The 25,497-nt window shown below is 32.1% G+C and overlaps 1 protein-coding gene across 6 annotated transcripts in view; it reads left to right on the plus strand.

Annotated features, from left to right (window-relative positions):
* Positions 1-25,497, plus strand: part of LOC138332096 (golgin subfamily A member 6-like protein 26) — a 115,243-nt gene that overhangs the window by 45,626 nt on the left and 44,120 nt on the right. For 4 of the 6 annotated variants that reach the window (XM_069280048.1, XM_069280049.1, XM_069280050.1 and 1 more), the window contains 5 exons: positions 4,590-4,685; positions 7,608-7,739; positions 9,421-9,603; positions 11,703-11,927; positions 18,970-19,045. In XM_069280048.1, the coding sequence (XP_069136149.1) occupies positions 4,590-4,685; positions 7,608-7,739; positions 9,421-9,603; positions 11,703-11,927; positions 18,970-19,045 (712 nt within the window). The remainder of the gene's footprint in view (positions 1-4,589; positions 4,686-7,607; positions 7,740-9,420; positions 9,604-11,702; positions 11,928-18,969; positions 19,046-25,497) is intronic. The other 2 variants (XM_069280052.1, XM_069280053.1) reach the window with 1 other exon arrangement.

Consider the following 25,497-nt stretch of genomic DNA (forward strand, 5'->3'; position numbering starts at 1 on the left):
TATATAGACTACACTGGTCATTTTAACATTATATCATTATAAACAATAGAGACTGAATGTGTTTAACAGTGGACTATATAGACTACACTGGTCATTTTAACATTATATCATTATAAACAATAGAGACTGAATGTGTTTTAACAGTGGACTATATAGACTACACTGGTCATTTTAACATTATATCATTATAAACAATAGAGACTGAATGTGTTTAACAGTGGACTATATAGACTACACTGGTCATTTTAACTTTATATCATTATAAACAATAGAGACTGAATGTGTTTAACAGTGGACTATATAGACTACACTGGTCATTTTAACTTTATATCATTATAAACAATAGAGACTGAATGTGTTTAACAGTGGACTATATAGACTACACTGGTCATTTTAACATTATATCATTATAAACAATAGAGACTGAATGTGTTTAACAGTGGACTATATAGACTACACTGGTCATTTTAACATTATATCATTATAAACAATAGAGACTGAATGTGTTTAACACTGGACTATATAGGACTACACTGGTCATTTTAACATTATATCATTATAAACAATAGAGACTGAATGTGTTTAACAGTGGACTATATAGACTACACTGGTCATTTTAACATTATATCATTATAAACAATAGAGACTGAATGTGTTTAACAGTGGACTATATAGACTACACTGGTCATTTTAACATTATATCATTATAAACAATAGAGACTGAATGTGTTTAACAGTGGACTATATAGACTACACTGGTCATTTTAACATTATATCATTATAAACAATAGAGACTGAATGTGTTTAACAGTGGACTATATAGACTACACTGGTCATTTTAACATTATATCATTATAAACAATAGAGACTGAATGTGTTTAATAGTGGACTATATAGACTACACTGGTCATTTTAACTTTATATCATTATAAACAATAGAGACTGAATGTGTTTAATAGTGGACTATATAGACTACACTGGTCATTTTAACATTATATCATTATAAACAATAGAGACTGAATGTGTTTAACAGTGGACTATACAGACTACACTGGTCATTTTAACATTATATCATTATAAACAATAGAGACTGAATGTGTTTAACAGTGGACTATATAGACTACACTGGTCATTTTAACTTTATATCATTATAAACAATAGAGACTGAATGTGTTTAACAGTGGACTATATAGACTACACTGGTCATTTTAACGTTATATCATTATAAACAATAGAGATTGAATGTGTTTAACATCAGACTATATAGACTACACTGGTCATTTTAACATTATATCATTATAAACAATAGAGACTGAATGTGTTTAACAGTGGACTATACAGACTACACTGGTCATTTTAACATTATATCATTATAAACAATAGAGACTGAATGTGTTTAACAGTGGACTATACAGACTACACTGGTCATTTTAACATTATATCATTATAAACAATAGAGACTGAATGTGTTTAACAGTGGACTATATAGACTACACTGGTCATTTTAACATTATATCATTATAAACAATAAGAGACTGAATGTGTTTAACAGTGGACTATACAGACTACACTGGTCATTTTAACATTATATCATTATAAACAATAGAGACTGAATGTGTTTAACAGTGGACTATATAGACTACACTGGTCATTTTAACATTATATCATTATAAACAATAGAGACTGAATGTGTTTTAACAGTGGACTATATAGACTACACTGGTCATTTTAACATTATATCATTATAAACAATAGAGACTGAATGTGTTTAACAGTGGACTATATAGACTACACTGGTCATTTTAACATTATATCATTATAAACAATAGAGACTGAATGTGTTTAACAGTGGACTATATAGACTACACTGGTCATTTTAACATTATATCATTATAAACAATAGAGACTGAATGTGTTTAACAGTGGACTATATAGACTACACTGGTCATTTTAACTTTATATCATTATAAACAATAGAGACTGAATGTGTTTAACAGTGGACTATACAGACTACACTGGTCATTTTAACATTATATCATTATAAACAATAGAGACTGAATGTGTTTAACAGTGGACTATACAGACTACACTGGTCATTTTAACATTATATCATTATAAACAATAGAGACTGAATGTGTTTAACAGTGGACTATATAGACTACACTGGTCATTTTAACATTATATCATTATAAACAATAGAGACTGAATGTGTTTAACAGTGGACTATATAGACTACACTGGTCATTTTAACTTTATATCATTATAAACAATAGAGACTGAATGTGTTTAACAATGGACTATATAGACTACACTGGTCATTTTAACATTATATCATTATAAACTATAGAGATTGAATGTGTTTAATAGTGGACTACATAGACTACACTGGTCATTTTAACTTGTATATCATTATAAACAATAGAGAGACTGAATGTGTTTAACAGTGGACTATAGAGACTACACTGGTCATTTTAACGTTATATCATTATAAACAATAGAGACTGACTGTGTTTAATAGTGGACTATACAGACTACACTGGTCATTTTAACATTATATCATTATATACATCAGATGTTTTTAGTCTGTGATCTTATCAAACTGAACAAAGAACTAGAGTGTATGAAGAATTCACAAAGTACAAAAATTTGTTGTTTTCCTATCAATATGAAAGCTTTTCTATATTTTTATATTATATATAATTTACTTGTGTTGCCATTTTCATAAAATTCATGTAAGTTGTGGAAAAGGAAAATAACATCAGTGGAATTTCCCACAGGAATCTGATTTTCTTGCAGGCTTTGAATATATATCACTTATAAATCCTTGAGTGCATTGAGAATATACTTTGATGTTTTTAAGATGTTAAGGTCATCTGATTGAAGTCTCAAGTGACCTATTCCAATAAGCCCCATTTGTCCATTGTCGTCCGTCGTCTGGAATGGTCTGTCATTTGTTTGTAAACAATTACATCTTTGACTTCTTTTCCAAAACTACTGAAGCAAATTCAGTAGAATTTTGCACAACCCTTCTAAGACATAAAGCCAATCAAAATTGTGAATTATATGACCCCCATCCCCCTAGGGATGTGTGGGAGGGGCCAAAATGGGTAAAATTGACTATAATTTCAAAAATCTTCTTCTCCACTCACAGATGTGGCAGAATCAAATCCTCTTCATAGATAGACGGGTCTTAAGGTCCTTCACAAAAATTATGACTTTCATTGTCCTGAGGTCTTAAATTTCCCCCGAGGGAGGGGTCAAAATTACTATAATTTATAAAACATTTTTTTTGAGCATCTTTCACATGTGAAAGACTAGCAAGTTCATGTAATATGGAATACAATGATGATGTTATAAGCATCACACAGTTATAAAACAATGATAAATCCATGGAATGGGAGGGGGGCTTATATAACTTCAACTCCTCCAGGAGAGGGGAAGGGTGCTTATCGGAGGGAGGGACGCTGATAATCGGAAATGTACAAAAAGTTCAGAAAATAGGACAGAGCTAGGAATACCTAAGATGGAGACTTTCTCCTTGAACCGAGATTCAGTTTAAGGTGTGATTTTAACCTTCCTTTTATTGTAAGGAAGTATAGAACAACTTCAGATCTTGGGAAAGCTATACAAAAATCGCTTTGTTGTTCTGAACTGGGAAGTTTTCTACCCCTGTGTTAAAGTCTGTGTTTTGCTTCTGTATGACTCTCTATCACCACATCTACACACCATTCCTTGTTTAATCACTGTAACGTGTTGTATTTGAGAGCTTATTATTTACCTGGTATCATTCATGGGAAACACAGAACCTTCTCATGGCTCAGTTTCATCAACATCCTAAACTTAAACACACGGAAGTAATAAACAGATTTTTTCATTAACTTCTGTAATGGTTTCCTAGGAAGAATTTTAGGTTAAGGAATTATTTTTTAGTATGTTGATGAAACTGGAGCCAGTGTTATTGTTTTGGCAGCTTATAATGCTATACTCCTACAGTGGATTATAAATCCTCTACTGTTGTAATATTATTTATACATGATTGAAGATTTCCTTGTAAGATTTTGTACTTAATTAGCTGTGAAAATCAATAATGATGGTCCCTAGTGTACTTGTATACCAGTATACTGGCTATTTCACTCCAGACTAGAATGTCTGAAGGCAAACTATGCTTGAACATCAATATCTTTATCAATTAACTTTACTGGAAGTGATTATAAAATAATAAGTTCTGGGATGTGATTGCAGAAATAAGGTCTCTGAATGTAAAAAAAACAAGGTTTCAACTCTATTTTTTGGAGGGGATTATTCAGACTTATATACATTCGTAAGCTAAGTTGTATTCATCCTTGGCATATTACAGAGTTATCTGCCCTTGAATGAAGGTAATGATTTGTGACTTCATGTCATAGATCATAACATGATATGTTTCAGAGAAATCAATGTTGGTTTTACTCACAAAAATAATGAACTCTAACGATACCGTCACACCAGGGAGATAACTCTGTAATAGACAGAATATAAACACATTGTGATATTTATATGAAAAACCCAACTATTTTTAGATTGTTATGTAAACTTTTTTTTAATTGAAGGTGGTTACCTAGACAACCTGAAGGCCAGCGACACAGAAACAATCAGGACTGAAGATTTCGAAAACACATTTAAAGATGCTCTAGTTTATCAATCCGGTAAGTTATCTCCCTTTGGAAAATTACTGACAAATTAAAATACTGTGATTCATGTAAAATAAAATCAAAATGACAAATAATGTTTTTTGCTATAAAGTATGAAGTTTGAGAATACCTTTCTACTAAAAAATGTAATACTGTTTAAGATTTTGGGAATTGTGATAGCTTTTAACAAAAATACTAAATAAAATAAATGAAATTTATTAAATGAAAGACTGTGTTTGATGACCTTGGATGTGATAAGATATAAGCTGTCAATGCTCTCTGTATATTATCCTCCTCCATTATCCCAATCTAGGACTCATTATATTAACCCTGCCTATCCATTGTAATATTTCTATAAATCCTGATGCCAGATCTCACTCAATTTGTACCTATACCAAAGATGTTTTTAAGGGAGAGGTTGTCTACAAGCAAAGACTTTCTGGTAAAAAAAGATAACAATTGTAAAACTGTAAGGGTTTAAAAAATTGCTCATCATGCATACAAGGATAGTGTTAATTAGCATGTGGAAGATCTAAAGGTTTTGTTAATTAGATGTTCAGGTACATGTAAATTGAGTGAAGTTTGAAATCATTTGTATGCCATGGTGATCATTATCATTTATACAGTTGGCCTTGTTGGACTGCTTGTAATAATTATCTTTTAATGTATAAATCCTGAAGGACCAGCAGATTTTGATAGGAGCCTATGAGGTGTTTGTCACAAATGACTAGGTCCAACCAGTCAAACTGTATAAATGAAAATGACCATGTATTTTAACACCTGATACACTAAAATTCTTACCAATCCAACTTGTTTATAAACTTGTTCCTGGAATGATGAGAGTTTGTTGAATTTTTACATCTGATATTAACTTATATCTAATAAAGATAATATATCTTGCTTTAATATCCCACCAAATCTCACTCACACTAAAAAGATGTCTGTGCTATTTTATGTAACTAATAGTGTAATGATTTCCTTAATTTCCAAAATAATTGTCAATTCCTTGTCATAAATTGTGAGAAGGGAGACAACTTTTGTTCTTATGGTATTCATCTGTAATTGTCTTTATATATTAACGTACTTTTAATTTATCTAATTTACAATGGATGCTGTTAATTTTGATTGATTTATTATGTATACTATGGATGACTTTTCTCTGTATTTGACTTAGATATGTTTAGTCTATTTACTCCATATTTGTACATATGTGTATTCTCTCTGCATGCTGATCGTAAATATTCATACAACACAATTTATATGACTGTACATACATGTATGCAGCTCTTGCTTAGCTCTGACCACTGTTTATCAGATCTATACTGTCGCATACCTATATTAGTGAGAAATAAAGACCCAGTTATAAAATCATTGCTATTGGATTTCTTTGAGATTGCCCCCCCCCCTTTTTTTTTTTTTTTTTACAACTCAGACCATCAAAGAATGCAAGGTTTGATAATTGTGTTTATAAAGAAATCAGCAATGTTATTCATTGTGAATCCTGTTGTGTTCTAAGTGTGACTGATGTCACTAATATAAGTATGGCGATAGTACATGTATATGTGATAAGTATCTACTTCTATATACGAAGCATGTAATCCGCTAAAACCTTTATTTTTAACTGATTTCAGTTATAATTAGCCTGCATGTCTAAAGTTTTAAATGTGATGACACAAATAAAAGGAATAGTTTTGTGAGTTACAATGTCTTAATAATAACATAATACACTGTACAAGACAATGAAACACTTTTGGGTGAATGAAAAACAATTCTAAGTTCATCCATGAGTTTGTTTAAGATGTGTTTTGCTGTATTCATTTTAATTCAGACAAAAGGCTTGTAGTATCATTTCATCATGAATCTAAATGGGAGGAAATCATGTTATGAATAAAGGTTTTTGCAATAAATATTTATATTCTGATGTAAACAAACTATGAATCAGGTGTACTTCCTCTGTAATTAACAATGCATGTACGACTTTCTGACGTGATCTTTATGTAAGTAGAGAATATATGCATGTACTGTACATTAATGTAGTGTACTGATAAACACACTCTGAATCTGGATTATAATGCCTAACATTTTCCTATTAAATATTCAACGTCAGTAATTTAAAATTTAGTTTTATGACAAGTTTAATTTATGGTATTTTTAATAGAGTTATGGCCCTTTATGATGTAATTATCAATTATGGTACATGTACAATCTAAACCAAACTTGTATAAGCCTTGCTGTACTTTTACAATTATGGTAATAAGTATTTTTGGGGTTGAATTATAATTATTTTATTTGTTAATTTTTTGGTCAAACTTTAAAGATACTCCATCGCTGACAAACAGTATTTTTTGTCAATCAAATACAGGAGCAGGCCATTTAGTACTTTTCTTCAGTTACAAAAGTTACTTTATTTACACCATTACCACCATTGAAAAGTTTGAGCTTCTAATTGTTTTCAAGATAAAAATACTAAAAATGATTAACTGCATCCCGAACACATTCTGTGGCACTATGTCTTATATGGAATGAAGTGCTAATTGCTCATGCACCAAAGGCAAATAAATTATTTATATTATTTTTTGTGTTAAATAGACATATATATGTACACAATTAAACACCAATTGTAGTTCAAATGATGAGTATCGTTTATGGTCTGTTGGTGGTGGAGCATCTTTAAAATTTTGGAAAAGTTAGTTAATTTTAAATCCATTTTACGTTATCTAAAAATTTAAGCTAGAAAAGATGGGCATCAGAAGGGTGGTTAATAAATTCTGATAGAGGTCGCTCAGTACCAATTTAAAGAGGTAATATGAATTTCTATGAAGAATGATGGCTACACATTTGAAGTTTTGGGAACATAGCATGGTTTTGACCAGATTAGGGTTAGTGATGGTTGGTGAGATATCAAATACTGATGGAGCATTCATTGATAATGGTCAGACTCTGACACACTGGAGAACAAGTCTGATGTGGACAGCGATAAGTTGACCGGTGAACTGACTGACAGTGGAGCAGAGACTCCGACCAAGGCTGACCTGTCCTGGGATTACTATGATACTGACCAGTCCAAAGGTGATCTCCTCTACATCTGGCCTTGTGGTCAACACAGTCGCTCAAACTCTTTTTTATTTTTTATTTTAAGAATGTTTAGCTCTTATGCCTAATTGTAATTGAAGTAATGCTATGGCATGGTATCCGTCTGTCGGTCTGGTAGCAATCTTTTTTAACAACTTACCATTGGCCTATAGTCATGGTGTGAAATATATGCCATATTCGACCCATTACAGCCCAAAGCACTTAACTAATGTAATAAATAAGGGAGTGCTTATAAGGATCAAATTTGGACTAACCTTTTACAAAAGTACTGTATAGAGTAGCCATTAATCAATTTTGAAAAGAAATCAAATAAAAAGTCACTGATTTTCATATTTTTGTCCTTCATTTAATTTAAGGTAATTGATATGAAGTAAAATTTTGGCTTCAAAAATGGGGCATTTATAGGGACGAGGCTACTTATAGGGTCAAATATATTATGGCCTCTAAACTTTTTTTTCAGTTTGATATTAAAAAAAAAAATTGCATAGAGACTAGTGAATGATTGGTGAATGATATAGGCTGTTTGGGCTTCTTATTATTTTATTTGATTCCATGTTTATATGTTGTATGATGTTTACTTTTCAATTATCACTTCAGATTTTGATAGTAATATAATTTTTTGTTTGTCTGATTTTATCTTTTGTCCGATAGTTGTGAATACTTTATGAAAAAAAATAATGTTTGCTTTAAATCATTCTAGATCTACTCTATAGAAGTAAGAAGTTTGTGGTTATTAAATTCTAATATTGAATTTTGATGACTCAGCAAATAATATTTGTTTTCATTTTTTAGTGATAGGTTTTGTTTTTAAGAACATTGGATTAAAATGTTGAGATATAGTTGTTTAATCTTTATCTTTAATTATCATCTTCAATCTTTAATTAATTGTCTGAGATTTAATGAATACTTGATTGTTTATGATATCCACAATGCATGTAATGTTTGTAGGTTTAGGATGTTTCTGTGTGCTGTGTGTGATGTGTAACCAGAAGCTACAGTCTTTCTGAAAACTTAAAAGCATGTTATAATGTTATAGCTATATCTGATTTAATGTTTAATTTTCATTAGTTCAGCTGCACTGTGTGTTTTGACTGCTAAATTACATAGATAATACGAGTTTTAACATATTTTGAAATAAATATATTTAACAAATAATAATTTTTTTTCCAAATTCACATTTTAACATTTTCACTATCATTCATGTCATATATAGTTTTCATTAGAAGAGTAATTTTACCACCTTACATATCTAACTTTTGGAGTGATGTCCCTTTAACTGTGTACATAAATTGGTAGATCTTTTATAACATACCAAATCCCCCGTCTTTAAGATTTGATTTTATCTTCATGGTTGATTGACCGATTTATTTTGGGGAGCTGCTGGAATATATATTGTTGAAATCCTGGAAAAGTCACAAAAATATTTTACTAACACTGATAGAATAAGTATTGTTAAATTGCACCTTATCATCCTATATTTCATAATAATCATAGACAGTTTTCATTGTAGAACTGTTTATAAGAGTAGACAACTCAGTATACCCCACATAAATAAAAAAAAAAAAAAAAAGATCTACAAAAAAACAAAATTTAAAATAAAAGAGAGTGAAATATTTATGAATATTTTATCCCAATGGCATGTTTCTTTCGCCACCAGCTGGTAAAATTGTGGAGGAGGAAGAACAAGTCCCTGCTCGCCCACGATCACCCTCAGGACAAAACAGACCTCTGTCTCCATCCTTAAGGGGGCATTCTCACCCGATTGGTCAGTCTGGACACATGTCTGGTGAATCAAATGGTTACAAACCACAGACGGAGGATACACTATCAAAGCCGAGAGGTAAGGACTAGTGATCTTTTATATTCCCTATAGCCGTGAATTGGAATTTGAGCGAAATCCATGTCTATTACAACTCGTCACCATTTAATACAATTGTTGTATTTCTGAAAGCAAACTTAAATATGCTGCCACTGCCACTAAGCATTAGTTTAAATTTTAATTGAAAGTAAAGGTAATGCTATCTTTGATATACTTTTCTCCAGTTTCTTTGTAAATTACTTCCTCATGAACTGCTCAATATTATATGTGCCTTAATTTTCATACTCACAAATCAATAAAACCTTTAAATATTTCATTCACTATAAAAAAGACTAACATTCTGAGGATTTCAATACTTCCAATGCATAGGTTACAATTTTACAAGTTGAAAATGACATACTGTCAATAACTATTATAGTTACATCCACAGCGCAGTGAAATGAGTGCATGTAAAGTGATTTCTGCATTTATCTTTCTACTTAAACTTACATAAGGCATAAAATAGAGGATCTTAACATGGGTGGCTATGTGATATGAAATTTATCATACTCGTTCAATAATTAGATATGCTACAAGCTTTTAGGCAAGTGGCATATCAAATTATTTAACGAGTTTGATAAATTTCATATCACATAGTCACGAGAGTAAGATTCTATTTATCACATAAGTTAACTTTTAGTAATAGAAATACAAGTAAAACTTTAGATTTCGTCTTTATATTTAAAACAGTAGAAATTTTACTTGGAAGTGATGTTTCCTTCTACTGAGACAATTATGCGAATTACGTCATATATAGATTATGATGTCAAAACTACCTGTGATGTCACAATAGTGTTATTACACATGTGTCTTACGATATTTATGACATTGTCGTATGACATGATGGGCTAGTAATGTGATAAAAAAATTTTTTTACAGTGCATAAATTCTGTGTTTATAAGGCATTATAAATGTTTTTCTGTTCATTTGAATGATTTTCACAGCTTAATTCATCAAACGTTATTGTTTTCAATAGAGTACCGAAGAAAAAACAACATGTCAAAATGTTCACCCTGCTAAAGCACATATAACTTTTAAAACAAACCAATATATATTTGATAAAAGATAAAACATGTGATGCCAATAGCAGTTGTTTGTCTGTATTTATCCCATTAGTATCTCCCACTGTTTATACAGGTCCAAACATTCTGTATTTATCCCATTAGTATCTCCCACTGTTTATACAGGTCCAAACATTCTGTATTTATCCCATTAGTATCTCCCACTGTTTATACAGGTCCAAACATTCTGTATTTATCCCATTAGTATCTCCCACTGTTTATACAGGTCCAAACATTCTGTATTTATCCCATTAGTATCTCCCACTGTTTATACAGGTCCAAACATTCTGTATTTATCCCATGAGTATCTCCCACTGTTTATACAGGTCCAAAACATTCTGTATTTATCCCATTAGTATCTCCCACTGTTTATACAGGTCCAAACATTCTGTATTTATCCCATTAGTATCTCCCACTGTTTATACAGGTCCAAACATTCTGTATTTATCCCATTAGAATATCTCCCACTGTTTATACAGGTCCAAACATTCTGTATTTATCCCATTAGTATCTCCCACTGTTTATACAGGTCCAAACATTCTGTATTTATCCCATTAGTATCTCCCACTGTTTATACAGGTCCAAACATTCTGTATTTATCCCATTAGTATCTCCCACTGTTTATACAGGTCCAAACATTCTGTATTTATCCCATTAGTATCTCCCACTGTTTATACAGGTCCAAACATTCTGTATTTTTACCTGCAAATGGATTACTGTAAAGCAACTTTCTTTCGTCTGCGATTTATTTCCGGGAACTTTGCGATCCAAATAAATTCACGAAAGTTTATCTCTGTGAACTTAAATCTAAATCATTGATACTGATAGGAATGTCTAATACATTTTTAAAGTCAACGATTGTTTATCTTCGCAAACTTGTTTTAAAATTAAAATCATGAAATGAAGTAGCCGCATAAGAATGTTGCTTTACAGTATTTACAGTATATAATAGGAAAACATTTCTAAATTACAAAATATGAAAATTAGCCTTTTCTTTCACAATTATGAATTTTATTAAAGGTCAAGGTAGATCATCATATCATGGTACTCGCTCATCACCACGACGACAGGCTGGGTATTCCCGGAGAAAACTTGGTAATGTCAGTGACGCTGACTCTATTAAGACAGAGGACTTTGAGGTGAAGTTCCAGGAGCTTATCTATAGACCTGATAGTGAGACAGATCATACAGACAATGATCCTCTTCATGCCAAGGTCAAGGAAATTCTCAAGGTCACAGCGCCATGTAAGTCACACCTGATTTTACTAATTGATAACCTGTGTTTAGATTTGGTATTATAAAATCTAAATTTGTTGTCAAGTAATGTAGTTAATACTTAAAATGTCAAGATATGCTAAGAGTGTTCATGATTTTGTTCAAATGACAGGTCACAGTTTTGCAATGTCATTAACAGAATTATTTGAATGTTATTGGGAATTACAAATGGAATGTAGAAAGTGTAGCATGTCTTTAAGTGAGAGTGACTACGTTTCCACTGAAGGATCTTGGTTCTCATCATATTAACTTTTACTGACAGTGATGCTGTTGAAAGGACAAATCAAATGGTTGGGTGAGTTATGTCCCCTTGCAAAGTGATCATGTTGTTTGAAATGGTGCTAATTTGTCAACTCATTCACATATCTCCTGTGTTATGTATAGATGAGTTATCTCCCTTTGTAAACAGGTCACATTGTCAGAAATGGTGCTAATTTGTTAACCCCTTCACATATCTCCTGTGTTATGTATAGATGAGTTATCTCCCCCTGTAAACAGGTCACATTGTCAGAATTGGTGCTAATTTGTTAACCCCTTCACATATCTCCTGTGTTATGTATAGATGAGTTATCTCCCCTGTAAATATGTCACATTGTTAGAATTGGTGCTAATTTGTTAACCCCTTCATATATTTCCTGTGTTATGTATAGATGAGTTATCTCCCCTGTAAACAGGTCACATTGTCAGAATTGGTGCTAATTTGTTAACCCCTTCACATATTTCCTGTGTTATGTATAGATGAGTTATCTCCCTTTGTAAACAGGTCACATTGTCAGAAATGGTGCTAATTTGTTAACCCCTTCACATATCTCCTGTGTTATGTATAGATGAGTTATCTCCCTTTGTAAACAGGTCACATTGTCAGAAATGGTGCTAATTTGTTAATCTCTTCACATATTTCCTGTGTTATGTATAGATGAGTTATCTCCCCTGTAAACAGGTCACATTGTCAGAATTGGTGCTAATTTGTTAACCCCTTCACATATTTCCTGTGTTATGTATAGATGAGTTATGTCCATTGATAAACAGGTCTCATTGTCAGAAATGGTGCTAATTTGTTTACTCATTCACATATCTCCTGTGTTATGTATAGATAAGTTATCTCCCTTTGTAAACAGGTCACATTGTCAGAAATGGTGCTAATTTGTTTACTCATTCACATATCTCCTGTGTTATGTATAGATGAGTTATCTCCCTTTGTAAACAGATCACGTTGTCAGAAATGGTGCTAATTTGTTTACTCATTCACATATCTCCTGTGTTATGTATAGATGAGTTATGTCCCTTTATAAACAGGTCACATTGTCAGAAATGGTGCTAATTTGTTTACTCATTCACATATCTCATGTATTATGTATAGATGAGTTATCTCCCCCTCTAAACAGGTCACATTGTCAGAAATGGTGCTAATTTGTTTACGCATTCACATATCTCCTGTGTTATGTATAGATGAGTTATCTCCCTTTGTTAACAGGTCACATTGACAGATATGGTGCTAATTTGTTTACCCCTTCAGATATCTCCTGTGTTATGTATAGATGAGTTATGTCCATTGATAAACAGGTCTCATTGTCAGAAATGGTGCTAATTTGTTAACCCCTTCACATATCTCCTGTATTATGTATAAATGAGTTATCTCCCCCTGTAAACAGATCACATTGTCAGAAATGGTGCTAATTTGTTACCCCTTCACATATCTCTTCTATTATGTATAAATGAGTTATCTCCCCTGTAAACAGATCACATTGTCAGAAATGGTGCTAATTTGTTAACCCCTTCACATATCTCCTGTGTTATGTATAAATGAGTTATCTCCCCTGTAAACAGGTCACATTGTCAGAATTGGTGCTAATTTGTTAACCCCTTCACATATTTCCTGTGTTATGTATAGATGAGTTATGTCCATTTGTAAACAGGTCACATTGTCAGAAATGGTGCTAATTTGTTTACTCATTCACATATCTCCTGTGTTATGTATAGATGAGTTATCTCCCTTTGTAAACAGGTCACATTGTCAGAAATGGTGCTAATTTGTTAACCCCTTCACATATCTCCTGTGTTATGTATAGATGAGTTATCTCCCTTTGTAAACAGGTCACATTGTCAGAAATGGTGCTAATTTGTTAACCCCTTCACATATCTCCTGTGTTATGTATAGATGAGTTATCTCCCCCTGTAAACAGGTCACATTGTCAGAAATGGTGCTAATTTGTTTACTCATTCACATATCTCCTGTGTTATGTATAGATGAGTTATCTCCCCCTGTAAACAGGTCACATTGTCAGAAATGGTGCTAATTTGTTAACCCCTTCACATATCTCCTGTGTTATGTATAGATGAGTTATCTCCCTTTGACGTCGCGCACAATGTTCGGTCACTTTTATGTAACGTTATTGAATGTAAAAGACGTCTTTATTTTATAACGTGACGAGCGTAATCGACGTCATTTCCGACATTCGGCAAACCTGCAAGACAAAGAAAAAACACAATTTTTCGAAAACTTTTTTTTAATTTTCAGTAGAAATTTCGCACACGTATATCTGAGCAAAAACGTATTTTTTTATTCTGAATATAAACAACAATTCCTCATATAAAGTCACTTTTCAACGTCATGAACTTGCGTGACAGAACAGTTCATATGAAAAATTTCATTTTGTGTCATTTCTGCAAGACAAAGGTTTTTTTCGATAAAAAAAGTAGAACGACGTCGCAGTCTATATTTTCTGATATGTTATTAAAATAGAAGAAAAATGTATTTCTATATTAACAATTCATGTCTCTTTATCATGTATTAGTACCGTTTTGTACTGTGTGTATTTGTAGTTTTTCACTTTTTTATCTTTTCTCTTCTGATCTGTCGATCGGCACGTCTACAAACAAAGTCCACCATTTTGAAGTATGACGTCACAATTCATTATAATGAAATGACATCATTATAGTGCGTTTTCGGGGAATCTCTGTGTCAAATTTTACCGCCATGTGGTGTTCAGTATGACCACAGTGACACTTTAACTGAAACCGCATACAGGTGCGTGTTACATCTGTCGCGCCAAAAAAACATCATTTTATCAACAAAAACGCATCAATCGAAAAAATATATTGCTGACATTTTGATAAAAGTCCTCCCGTAATTGAATAAATATATCCTTTCTGATTTTCAATAAAAAAAAAATGGTATTGCGCTTATGTTATTTTACTGTTCAACGCTTTTTCCAATGAAATTTCAGCGTAACGTAAAAGTGACCGAACATTGTGCGTTGTGTCTTTGTAACCAGGTCACATTGTCAGAAATGGTGCTAATTTGTTAACCTCTTCACATATCTCCTGTGTTATGTATAGATGAGTTATCTCCCTTTATAAACAGGTCACATTGTCAGAAATGGTGCTAATTTGTTAACCCCTTCACATATCTCCTGTGTTATGTATAGATGAGTTATCTCCCTTTGTAAAACAGGTCACATTGTCAGAAATGGTGCTAATTTGTTAACCTCTTCACATATCTCCTCTATTATGTATAAATGAGTTATCTCCCCCTGTAAACAGATCACATTGTCAGAAATGGTGCTAATTTGTCCCCCTTATATCTCCTGTGTTATGTAAAGATGAGTTATCTCCCCCTGTAAACAGATCACATTGTCAGAAATGGTGCTAATTTGTTAACCCCTTCACATATCTCCTGTGTTATGTATAAATGAGTTATCTCCCCTGTAAACAGGTCACATTGTCAGAATGGTGCTAATTTGTTAACCCCTTCACATATCTCCTGTGTTATGTATAGATGAGTTATTTTGATAAACAGGTCACATTGTCAGAAATGGTGCTAATTTGTTCCCACCTTTTCACATATCTCCTGTGTATTATGTATAAATGAGTTATCTCCCCCTGTAAAACAGGTCACATTGTCAGAAATGGTGCTAATTTGTTAACCCCTTCACATATCCCCTGTGTTATGTATAGATGAGTTATCTCCTCCTGTAAACAGGTCACATTGTCAGAAATGGTGCTAATTTGTTAACCACCTTTTCACATATCCCCTGTGTTATGTATAGATGAGTTATCTCTCTTTGTACCAACAACAGGTCACATTGTCAGAAATGGTGCTCAAATTTGTTAACCCCTTCACATATCTCCTGTGTTATTATATAAATGAGTTATCTCCCTTTGTAAACAGATCACATTGTCAGAAATGGTGCTAATTTGTTTACTCATTCACATATCTCCTGTGTTATGTATAGATGAGTTATCTCCCCCTGTAAACAGGTCACATTGTCAGAAATGGTGCTAATTTGTTTCCTCTTCACATATTTCCTGTGTTATGTAAAGATGAGTTATCTCCCCCTGTAAACAGGTCACATTGTCAGAAATGGTGCTAATTTGTTAACCCCTTCACATATCTCCTGTGTTATGTATAGATGAGTTATCTCCCTTTGACGTCGCGCACAATGTTCGGTCACTTTTATGTAACGTTATTGAATGTAAAAGACATCTTTATTTTATAACATGACGAGCGTAATTGACGTCATTTCCGACATTCGGCAAACCTGCAAGACAAAGAAAAAACACAATTTTTCGAATACTTTTTTTAAATTTTCAGTAGATATTTCGCACACGTATATCTGAGCAAAAACTTATTTTTTTATTCTGAATAGAAACAACAATTCCTCATATAAAGTCACTTTTCAACGTCATGAACTTGCGTGACAGAACAGTTAATATGAAAAATTTCATTTTGTGTCATTTCTGCAAGACAAAGGTTTTGTTCGATAAAAAAGTAGAACGACGTCGCAGTCTATATTTTCTGACATGTTATTAAAATAGAAGAAAAATGTATTTTTATATTAACAATTCATGTCTCTATATCATGTATTAGTACCGTTTTGTACTGTGTGTATTTGTAGTTTTTCACTTTTTTATCTTTTCTCTTCTGATCTGTCGATCGGCACGTCTACAAACAAAGTCCACCATTTTGAAGTATGACGTCACAATTCATTATAACGAAATGACATCATTATAGTGCGTTTTCGGGGAATCTCTGTGTCAAATTTTACCGCCATGTGGTGTTCAGTATGACCACAGTGACACTTTAACTGAAACCGCATACAGGTGCGTGTTACATCTGTCGCGCCAAAAAAACATCATTTTATCAACAAAAACACATCAATCGAAAAAATATATTGCTGACATTTTGATAAAAGTCCTCCTGTAATTGAATAAATATATACTTTCTGATTTTCAATTAAAAAAAATAGTATTGCGCTTATATTATTTTACTGTTCAACGCTTTTTCCAATGAAATTCCAGCGTAACGTAAAAGTGACCGAACATTGTGCGTTGTGTCTTTGTAACCAGGTCACATTGTCAGAAATGGTGCTAATTTGTTAACCTCTTCACATATCTCCTGTGTTATGTATAGATGAGTTATCTCCCTTTATAAACAGGTCACATTGTCAGAAATGGTGCTAATTTGTTAACCCCTTCACATATCTCCTGTGTTATGTATAGATGAGTTATCTCCCTTTGTAAACAGGTCACATTGTCAGAAATGGTGCTAATTTGTTAACCTCTTCACATATCTCCTGTGTTATGTATAGATGAGTTATCTCCCTTTATAAACAGGTCACATTGTCAGAAATGGTGCTAATTTGTTAACCTTTTCACATATCTCCTGTGTTATGTATAGATGAGTTATCTCCCTTTATAAACAGGTCACATTGTCAGAAATGGTGCTAATTTGTTTACTCATTCACATATCTCCTGTATTATGTATAGATGAGTTATCTCCCCCTCTAAACAGGTCACATTGTCAGAAATGGTGCTAATTTGTTTACTCATTCACATATCTCCTGTATTATGTATAGATGAGTTATCTCCCTTGATAAACAGGTCACATTGTCAGAAATGGTGCTAATTTGTTAACTCATTCACATATCTCCTGTATTATGTATAGATGATTTATCTCCCCCTGTAAACAGGTCACATTGTCAGAAATGGTGCTAATTTGTTTACTCATTCACATATCTCCTGTATTATGTATATATGAGTTATGTCCCTTGATAAACAGGTCGCATTGTCAGAAATGGTGCTAATTTGTTAACCCCTTCACATATCTCCTGTGTTATGAATAGATGAGTTATCTCCCCTTGTAAACTGATCAGGTCACAAATGGCGTTGATTTTTTAACTCATTCACATATTTCCTATGGTTTTACCTGCACTTGTTTGCATCAGGATTATTAAATATATATATTTTTTTTAGAATTAATGCTCTTTCACCTGAGATCCAATAAACAAAAGTAATTTACTGTGCACCTTAAAGTCAAATTTCACTGAAGATCACACACTTGAATTTGTACTGTAATGAAATATTTCTGATGTTTTTTTGGTATTAAAATCATGATATGATTTTGTTTCAGCAATCTAGAATATATTTGTAGTATTTTGTTTCTGGATATCATTCAAAACAGAAGAAGAGATCATTTTCCATTTTGTAAAATGAAGTAACTTTCAGTAAATCTACGAAACTTAATCGCAATGAAAATGTTATAATCAATTTTTATTTGTTTTCATACTACATTATTTGTATATCCGATTTTCTGATTGGAAGATCCTTTTTCATACGACGTTATCATCACGTCACAATAGGAAGTCGATGTTGCGTATTAATTTATAAAAAATAATCCATTGGAAAATCAACGAAATCGTATGCTTAAACATATTCTATCTTATCAAATAGTCTGAAAAATTAATTACAAGCATTGATGTAACTATTTTTTAACTTCATTGGGCAGATTCACACAGTTTGCAAACAAAATTTCTTTCATAACCTGATGAAGTTAAAAAATAGTGACATCAATGCTTAATTCAAATTGAAATTGAAAATTTAGTTTGGTTTATGGTAGTTGAGGATGATTCATGTGATTGTATAAATACCATAATTACAGTCTCTTAAGAAATTAAAATGTCTGACTTTTAATTTTTGTCAATGAGATTTTTCTTTATCCCTTGATTTACAGATCGACAGAAGAAAGAAAAGAAACAAAATGGCCATGTTAAAGAAGAAGATACATCTAGGAAGTCTGCACCAAAAAGGTAGGATTATACACAATACATAAAACAGGGATCATACACAATACATAAAACAGGGATCATACACAATACATAAAACAGGGATCATACACAATACATAAAACAGGGATCATACACAATACATAAAACAGGAATCATACACATACATAAAACAGGGATCATACACATACACAATACATAAAACAGGGATCATACACAATACATAAAACAGGGATCATACACAATACATAAAACAGGGATCATACACAATACATAAAACAGGGATCATACACAATACATAAAACAGGGATCATACACAATACATAAAACAGGGATCATACACAATACATAAAACAGGGATCATACACAATACATAAAACAGGGATCATACACAATACATAAAACAGGGATCATACACAATACATAAAACAGGGATCATACACAAAACATAAAACAGGGATCATACACAAACATAAAACAGGGATCATACACAAACATAAAACAGGGATCATACACAATACATAAAACAGGGATCATACACAATACATAAAACAGGATCATACTAAACAGGGATCATACACAATACATAAAAACAGGGATCATACACAAACATAAAACAGGGATCATACACAATACATAAAACAGGGATCATACACAATACATAAAACAGGGATCATACACAATACATAAAACAGGGATCATACACAATACATAAAACAGGATCATACACAATACATAAAACAGGAATCATACACAATACATAAAACAGGATATACACAATACATAAAACATCATCACAATACATAAAACAGGGAATCATACACAATACATAAAACAGGGATCATACACAATACATAAAACAGGGATCATACACAATACATAAAACAGGGATCATACACAATACATAAAACAGGGATCATACACAATACATAAAACAGGGATCATACACAAAACATAAAACAGGGATCATACACAATACATAAAACAGGGATCATACACAATACATAAAACAGGGATCATACACAATACATAAAACAGGGATCATACACAATACATAAAACAGGAATCATACACAATACATAAAACAGGGATCATACACAATACATAAAACAGGGATCATACACAATACATAAAACAGGGATCATACACAATACATAAAACAGGGATCATACACAATACATAAAACAGGGATCATACACAATACATAAAACAGGAATCATACACAATACATAAAACAGGATCATACACAATACATAACACAATACATAAAACAGGAATCATACACAATACATAAAACAGGGATCATACACAATACATAAAACAGGGATCATACACAATACATAAAACAGGGATCATACACAATACATAAAACAGGGATCATACACAATACATAAAACAGGGATCATACACAATACATAAAACAGGGATCATACACAATACATAAAACAGGATCATACACAATACATAAAACAGGGATCATACACAATACATAAAACAGGGATCATACACAATACATAAAACAGGGATCATACACAATACATAAAACAGGGATCATACACAATACATAAAACAGGGATCATACACAATACATAAAACAGGGATCATACACAATACATAAAACAGGGATCATACACAATACATAAAACAGGGATCATACACAATACATAAAACAGGGATCATACACAATACATAAAACAGGGATCATACACAATACATAAAACAGGGATCATACACAATACATAAAACAGGAATCATACACAATACATAAAACAGGAATCATACACAATACATAAAACAGGATCATACACAATACATAAAACAGGGATCATACACAATACATAAACAGGATCATACACAATACATAAAACAGGGATCATACACAATACATAAAACAGAATCATACACAATACATAAAACAGGGTATACACAATACATAAAACAGGGATCATACACAATACATAAAACAGGATGTTGATGTTTATGTTTTACAATACATAAAACAGGATGGTTGATGTTTATGTTTACAATACATAAAACAGGACTGGTTGATGTTTTATGTTTTACAATACATAAAACAGGACTGGTTGATGCTTTATGTTTTACAATACATAAAACAGGACTGGTTGATGTTTTATGTTTTACAATACATAAAACAGGACTGGTTGATGTTTTATGTTTTACAATACATAAAACAGGACTGGTTGATGTTTTATGTTTTACAATACATAAAACAGGACTGGTTGATGTTTTATGTTTTACAATACATAAAACAGGACTGGCTGTGTTTTATGTTTTACAATACATAAAACAGGACTGGTTGATGTTTTATGTTTTACAATACATAAACAGGACTGGTTGATGCTTTATGTTTTATAATACATAAAACAGGACTGGTTGATGTTTTATGTTTTACAATACATAAAACAGGACTGGTTGATGCTTTATGTTTTACAATACATAAAACAGGACTGGTTGATGTTTTATGTTTTACAATACATAAAACAGGACTGGTTGATGCTTTATGTTTTACAATACATAAAACAGGACTGGTTGATGTTTTATGTTTTACAATACATAAAACAGGACTGGTTGATGTTTTATGTTTTACAATACATAAACAGGACTGGTTGATGCTTTATGTTTTATAATACATAAAACAGGACTGGTTGATGTTTTATGTTTTACAATACATAAAACAGGACTGGTTGATGTTTTATGTTTTACAATACATAAAACAGGACTGGTTGATGTTTTATTTTTTACCATACATAAAACAGGACTGGTTGATGTTTTATTTTTTACAATACATAAAACAGGACTGGTTGATGCTTTATTTTTTACAATACATAAAACAGGACTGGCTGGTGTTTTATGTTTTACAATACATAAAACAGGACTGGTTGATGCTTTATGTTTTACAATACATAAACAGGACTGGTTGATGTTTTATTTTTTACCATACACAAAACAGGATTGCTGGATGCTCTATGTTTTAAATCCTTTCTTACTTATCTTGTATTACCTATTTTGTCTTTGGTACCTATCTCTCATTTTCAATTGTGGTTTTTTCTCTCTTGTCTTCTGTCTATCTAGTTTGATTTTCTCACATATCACTTTCTCTGTCTTTGACTGGTTTTGTAATACTGTAATTGTGATTAAACACATTTTCTAATGACATTAGGAGATGGACATTTCCCCAGTGTCTCTTTTTTTTCTTGAGTAATTGTAGTATCAGTGAGCTTCTCTCTCTCTTTCTTTCTCTGTCTTTCTCTCTTTCCCCATTTTCTTTCTTTCTCTTGCAAGATTTGTAAAGTATGAATGAGTTATCTAGATTGTATCCAATACAGCAGCATCACTACAATGATAAAGTCTGTCACATTGCAGAGTCCATCTGTCATATTTATGTTCCCTAACACACAAATTGATGTGGTTGGCTGTGGTCGCCAGCTTCAGCAGCTGGTAATCACCTTACACCAGGTAAATTCAAGGTAACATGATATCGTTACAGGTGTACAAACACAATACTGCACAGGTGTTTTATGAATACCTGCGTTGTCTAGAATAACCATTCCTGCTGATGCTTGAACTGTTAGTGCCCAGTGTCATTATTACACAGTTGAAAAACAGGAATGAGGGATTTATTTGATCACAACATTATCACCTATAGAAGTGAACTTTGAACTCATTGTTAAACACGAAGAATAACGAAATTCCTGCTGGAGATGCAGGAATTCCAATTAAAGGTAGATGAATTTTAAAATGACATTTTAAAAAAAATGCTATCTTTATTAAAGAAAAAAATTATTTGAAGTGAAAAAGAACATGAAGACAGCTTTGATTCAGTTGGAACAATGTCTATCTAATATCACCAACAATAGGATGGTATAGAAAATAAGGAGAAATAATATAGAAATAAAAACAACTTGTGTGACTACGAATGATGGGATGATTGTCGAGTTAGGAGAAAATGGATCACTATCTTTGCAAAGGATTTCTTAATATCAAAATTCTGATTGTTGGAATGGTCAAGATGATATTCCTTAGAAAAAGCCCATGCAACAAGACCATGCAGTTTCCAACACTTGGCAGCATTACAGGTAAGTCATTGATATCTTATACCTTTCCCATTCTATGTTGTACATTACAGACTTATTGTCAGAATTTTTGTTCCTATATACATATGGATTAAATTTATTTGATATATTTAAGCATTGTTCTCAATATCTTATAGGTTTATGAAGTCATTGACAAAAACGAAGGATTTTATAGAAAAAAAATGTCTCTATGTTTTTTATTAGCTGAAATATTTGTTATTTAGCTGAAGTATTAGATAAATAGCTTAAATATTTGATACATAGCCTAAGTACATAATGTATTTGATACAAAGCTGGAGTATTTGGTACATAGCTGAAATATTTGATGCATAGCTGAATTATTTGGTACATAGCTGAAGTATTTGGTACATAGCTGAAGTACAAGTATTTGGTACATAGCTGAAGTATTTGGTACAAAGCTGAAGTATTTGATACATAGCTGAAATATTTGGTACATAGCTGAAGTATTTGGTACATAGCTGAAGTATTTGATACATAGCTGAAGTATTTGGTACATAGCTGAAGTATTTGATACATAGCTGAAGTACAAGTATTTGGTACATAGCTGAAGTATTTGATACATAGCTGAAGTATTTGGTACATAGCTGAAGTATTTGATACATAGCTGAAGTATTTGGTACATATTTGAAGTATTTGGTACATAGCTGAAGTATTTGATACATAGCTGAAGTACATGTATTTGGTACATAGCTGAAGTATTTGATACATAGCTGAAGTATTTGGTACATAGCTGAAGTATTTGATACATAGCTGAAGTATTTGGTACATAGCTGAAGTATTTGGTACATAGCTGAAGTATTTGGTACATAGCTGAAGTATTTGGTACATAGCTGAAGTATTTGGTACATAGCTGAAGTATTTGATACATAGCTGAAGTATTTGGTACATAGCTGAAGTATTTGATACATAGCTGAAGTACAAGTATTTGGTACATAGCTGAAGTATTTGGTACATAGCTGAAGTATTTGATACATAGCTGAAGTATTTGGTACATAGCTAAAGTATTTGATACATAGCTGAAGTATTTGATATGTAGCTGAAGGACATGTATTTTTATACATAGTTGAAGTATTTTGTACATATTTGAAGTATTTGGTACATAGCTGAGGTATTTGGTACATAGCTGAAGTATTTGGTACATAGCTGAAGTATTTGGTACATAGCTGAAGTATTTGATACATAGCTGAAGTATTTGGTACATATTTGAAGTATTTGGTACATAGCTGAAGTATTTGATACATAGCTGAAGTATTTATATTGGTACATAGCTTAAGTATTTGATACAAAGCTGAAGTATTTGGTTCATAGCTGAAGTATTTGATACATAGCTGAAGTATTTGGTACATAGCTGAAGTATTTGATACATAGCTGAAGTATTTGGTACATAGCTGAAGTATTTGATACATAGCTGAAGTACATGTATTTGTACATAGCTAGTATTTGATCATAGCTGAAGTATTTGTATGTAGCTGAAGAACATGTATTTTATTTGTACATAGTTGAAGTATTTGTACATATTTGAAGTATTTGGTACATAGCTGAAGTATTTGGTACATAAGCTGAAGTATTTGGTACATAGCTGAAGTATTTGGTACATAGCTGAAGTATTTGGTACATAGCTGAAGTATTTGGTACATAGCTGAAGTACATGTATTTGATACATAGCTGAAATATTTGATACATAGCTGAAATATTTGGTACATAGCTGAAATATTTGGTACATAGCTGAAGTATTTTATACATAGCTGAAGTATTTGGTACATAGCTGAAGTATTTGATACATAGCTGAAGTATTTGATTCATAGCTGAAGTATTTGGTACATAGCTGAAGTATTTGATACATAGCTGAAATATTTGATACATAAATCTATGTAGAATTAATAGAAACAAGACGTGGACTTTTCTTATGATGTTTTTTATTTCCACCTACATTGTTCTGTGGTATAATTGACCATTGTGACAATTTACCTGAGATCGACTCTGATACAGGGGTTACTTAGCAACAAATCAGCAGTTGTAGACGTCAGTTATCTATATGTAGTAGTGTGGTATTAGTTGAGCTTGGTTGTCGTGGTGACGGTTATGCCATTTTTTCTCAGCGATTGGTGTGAAATGGTATAATGTGGCTGAATTCAGCTGGTATCCGATCAGACATATAAAACATGTAAGTAATAAGATTTAAGTATGGAGTGTGAGGGATTAATTCTAGTTACAAAGGGGTGTGGTTATCACAGGTATTATATAGTGGTGGAGAGGTGGCAAAGGCGCACATTTCACCTGAACAGGTAAATCTCTAGGATGAGGGGATAGGAGGACATTTTACCGGAGCAGGTAAATCTCTTTGTTATCTGTTTTATATGT

The sequence above is a fragment of the Argopecten irradians genome, chromosome 9 (assembly GCF_041381155.1).
Source record: "Argopecten irradians isolate NY chromosome 9, Ai_NY, whole genome shotgun sequence".
Lineage (NCBI taxonomy): Eukaryota > Metazoa > Mollusca > Bivalvia > Pectinida > Pectinidae > Argopecten > Argopecten irradians.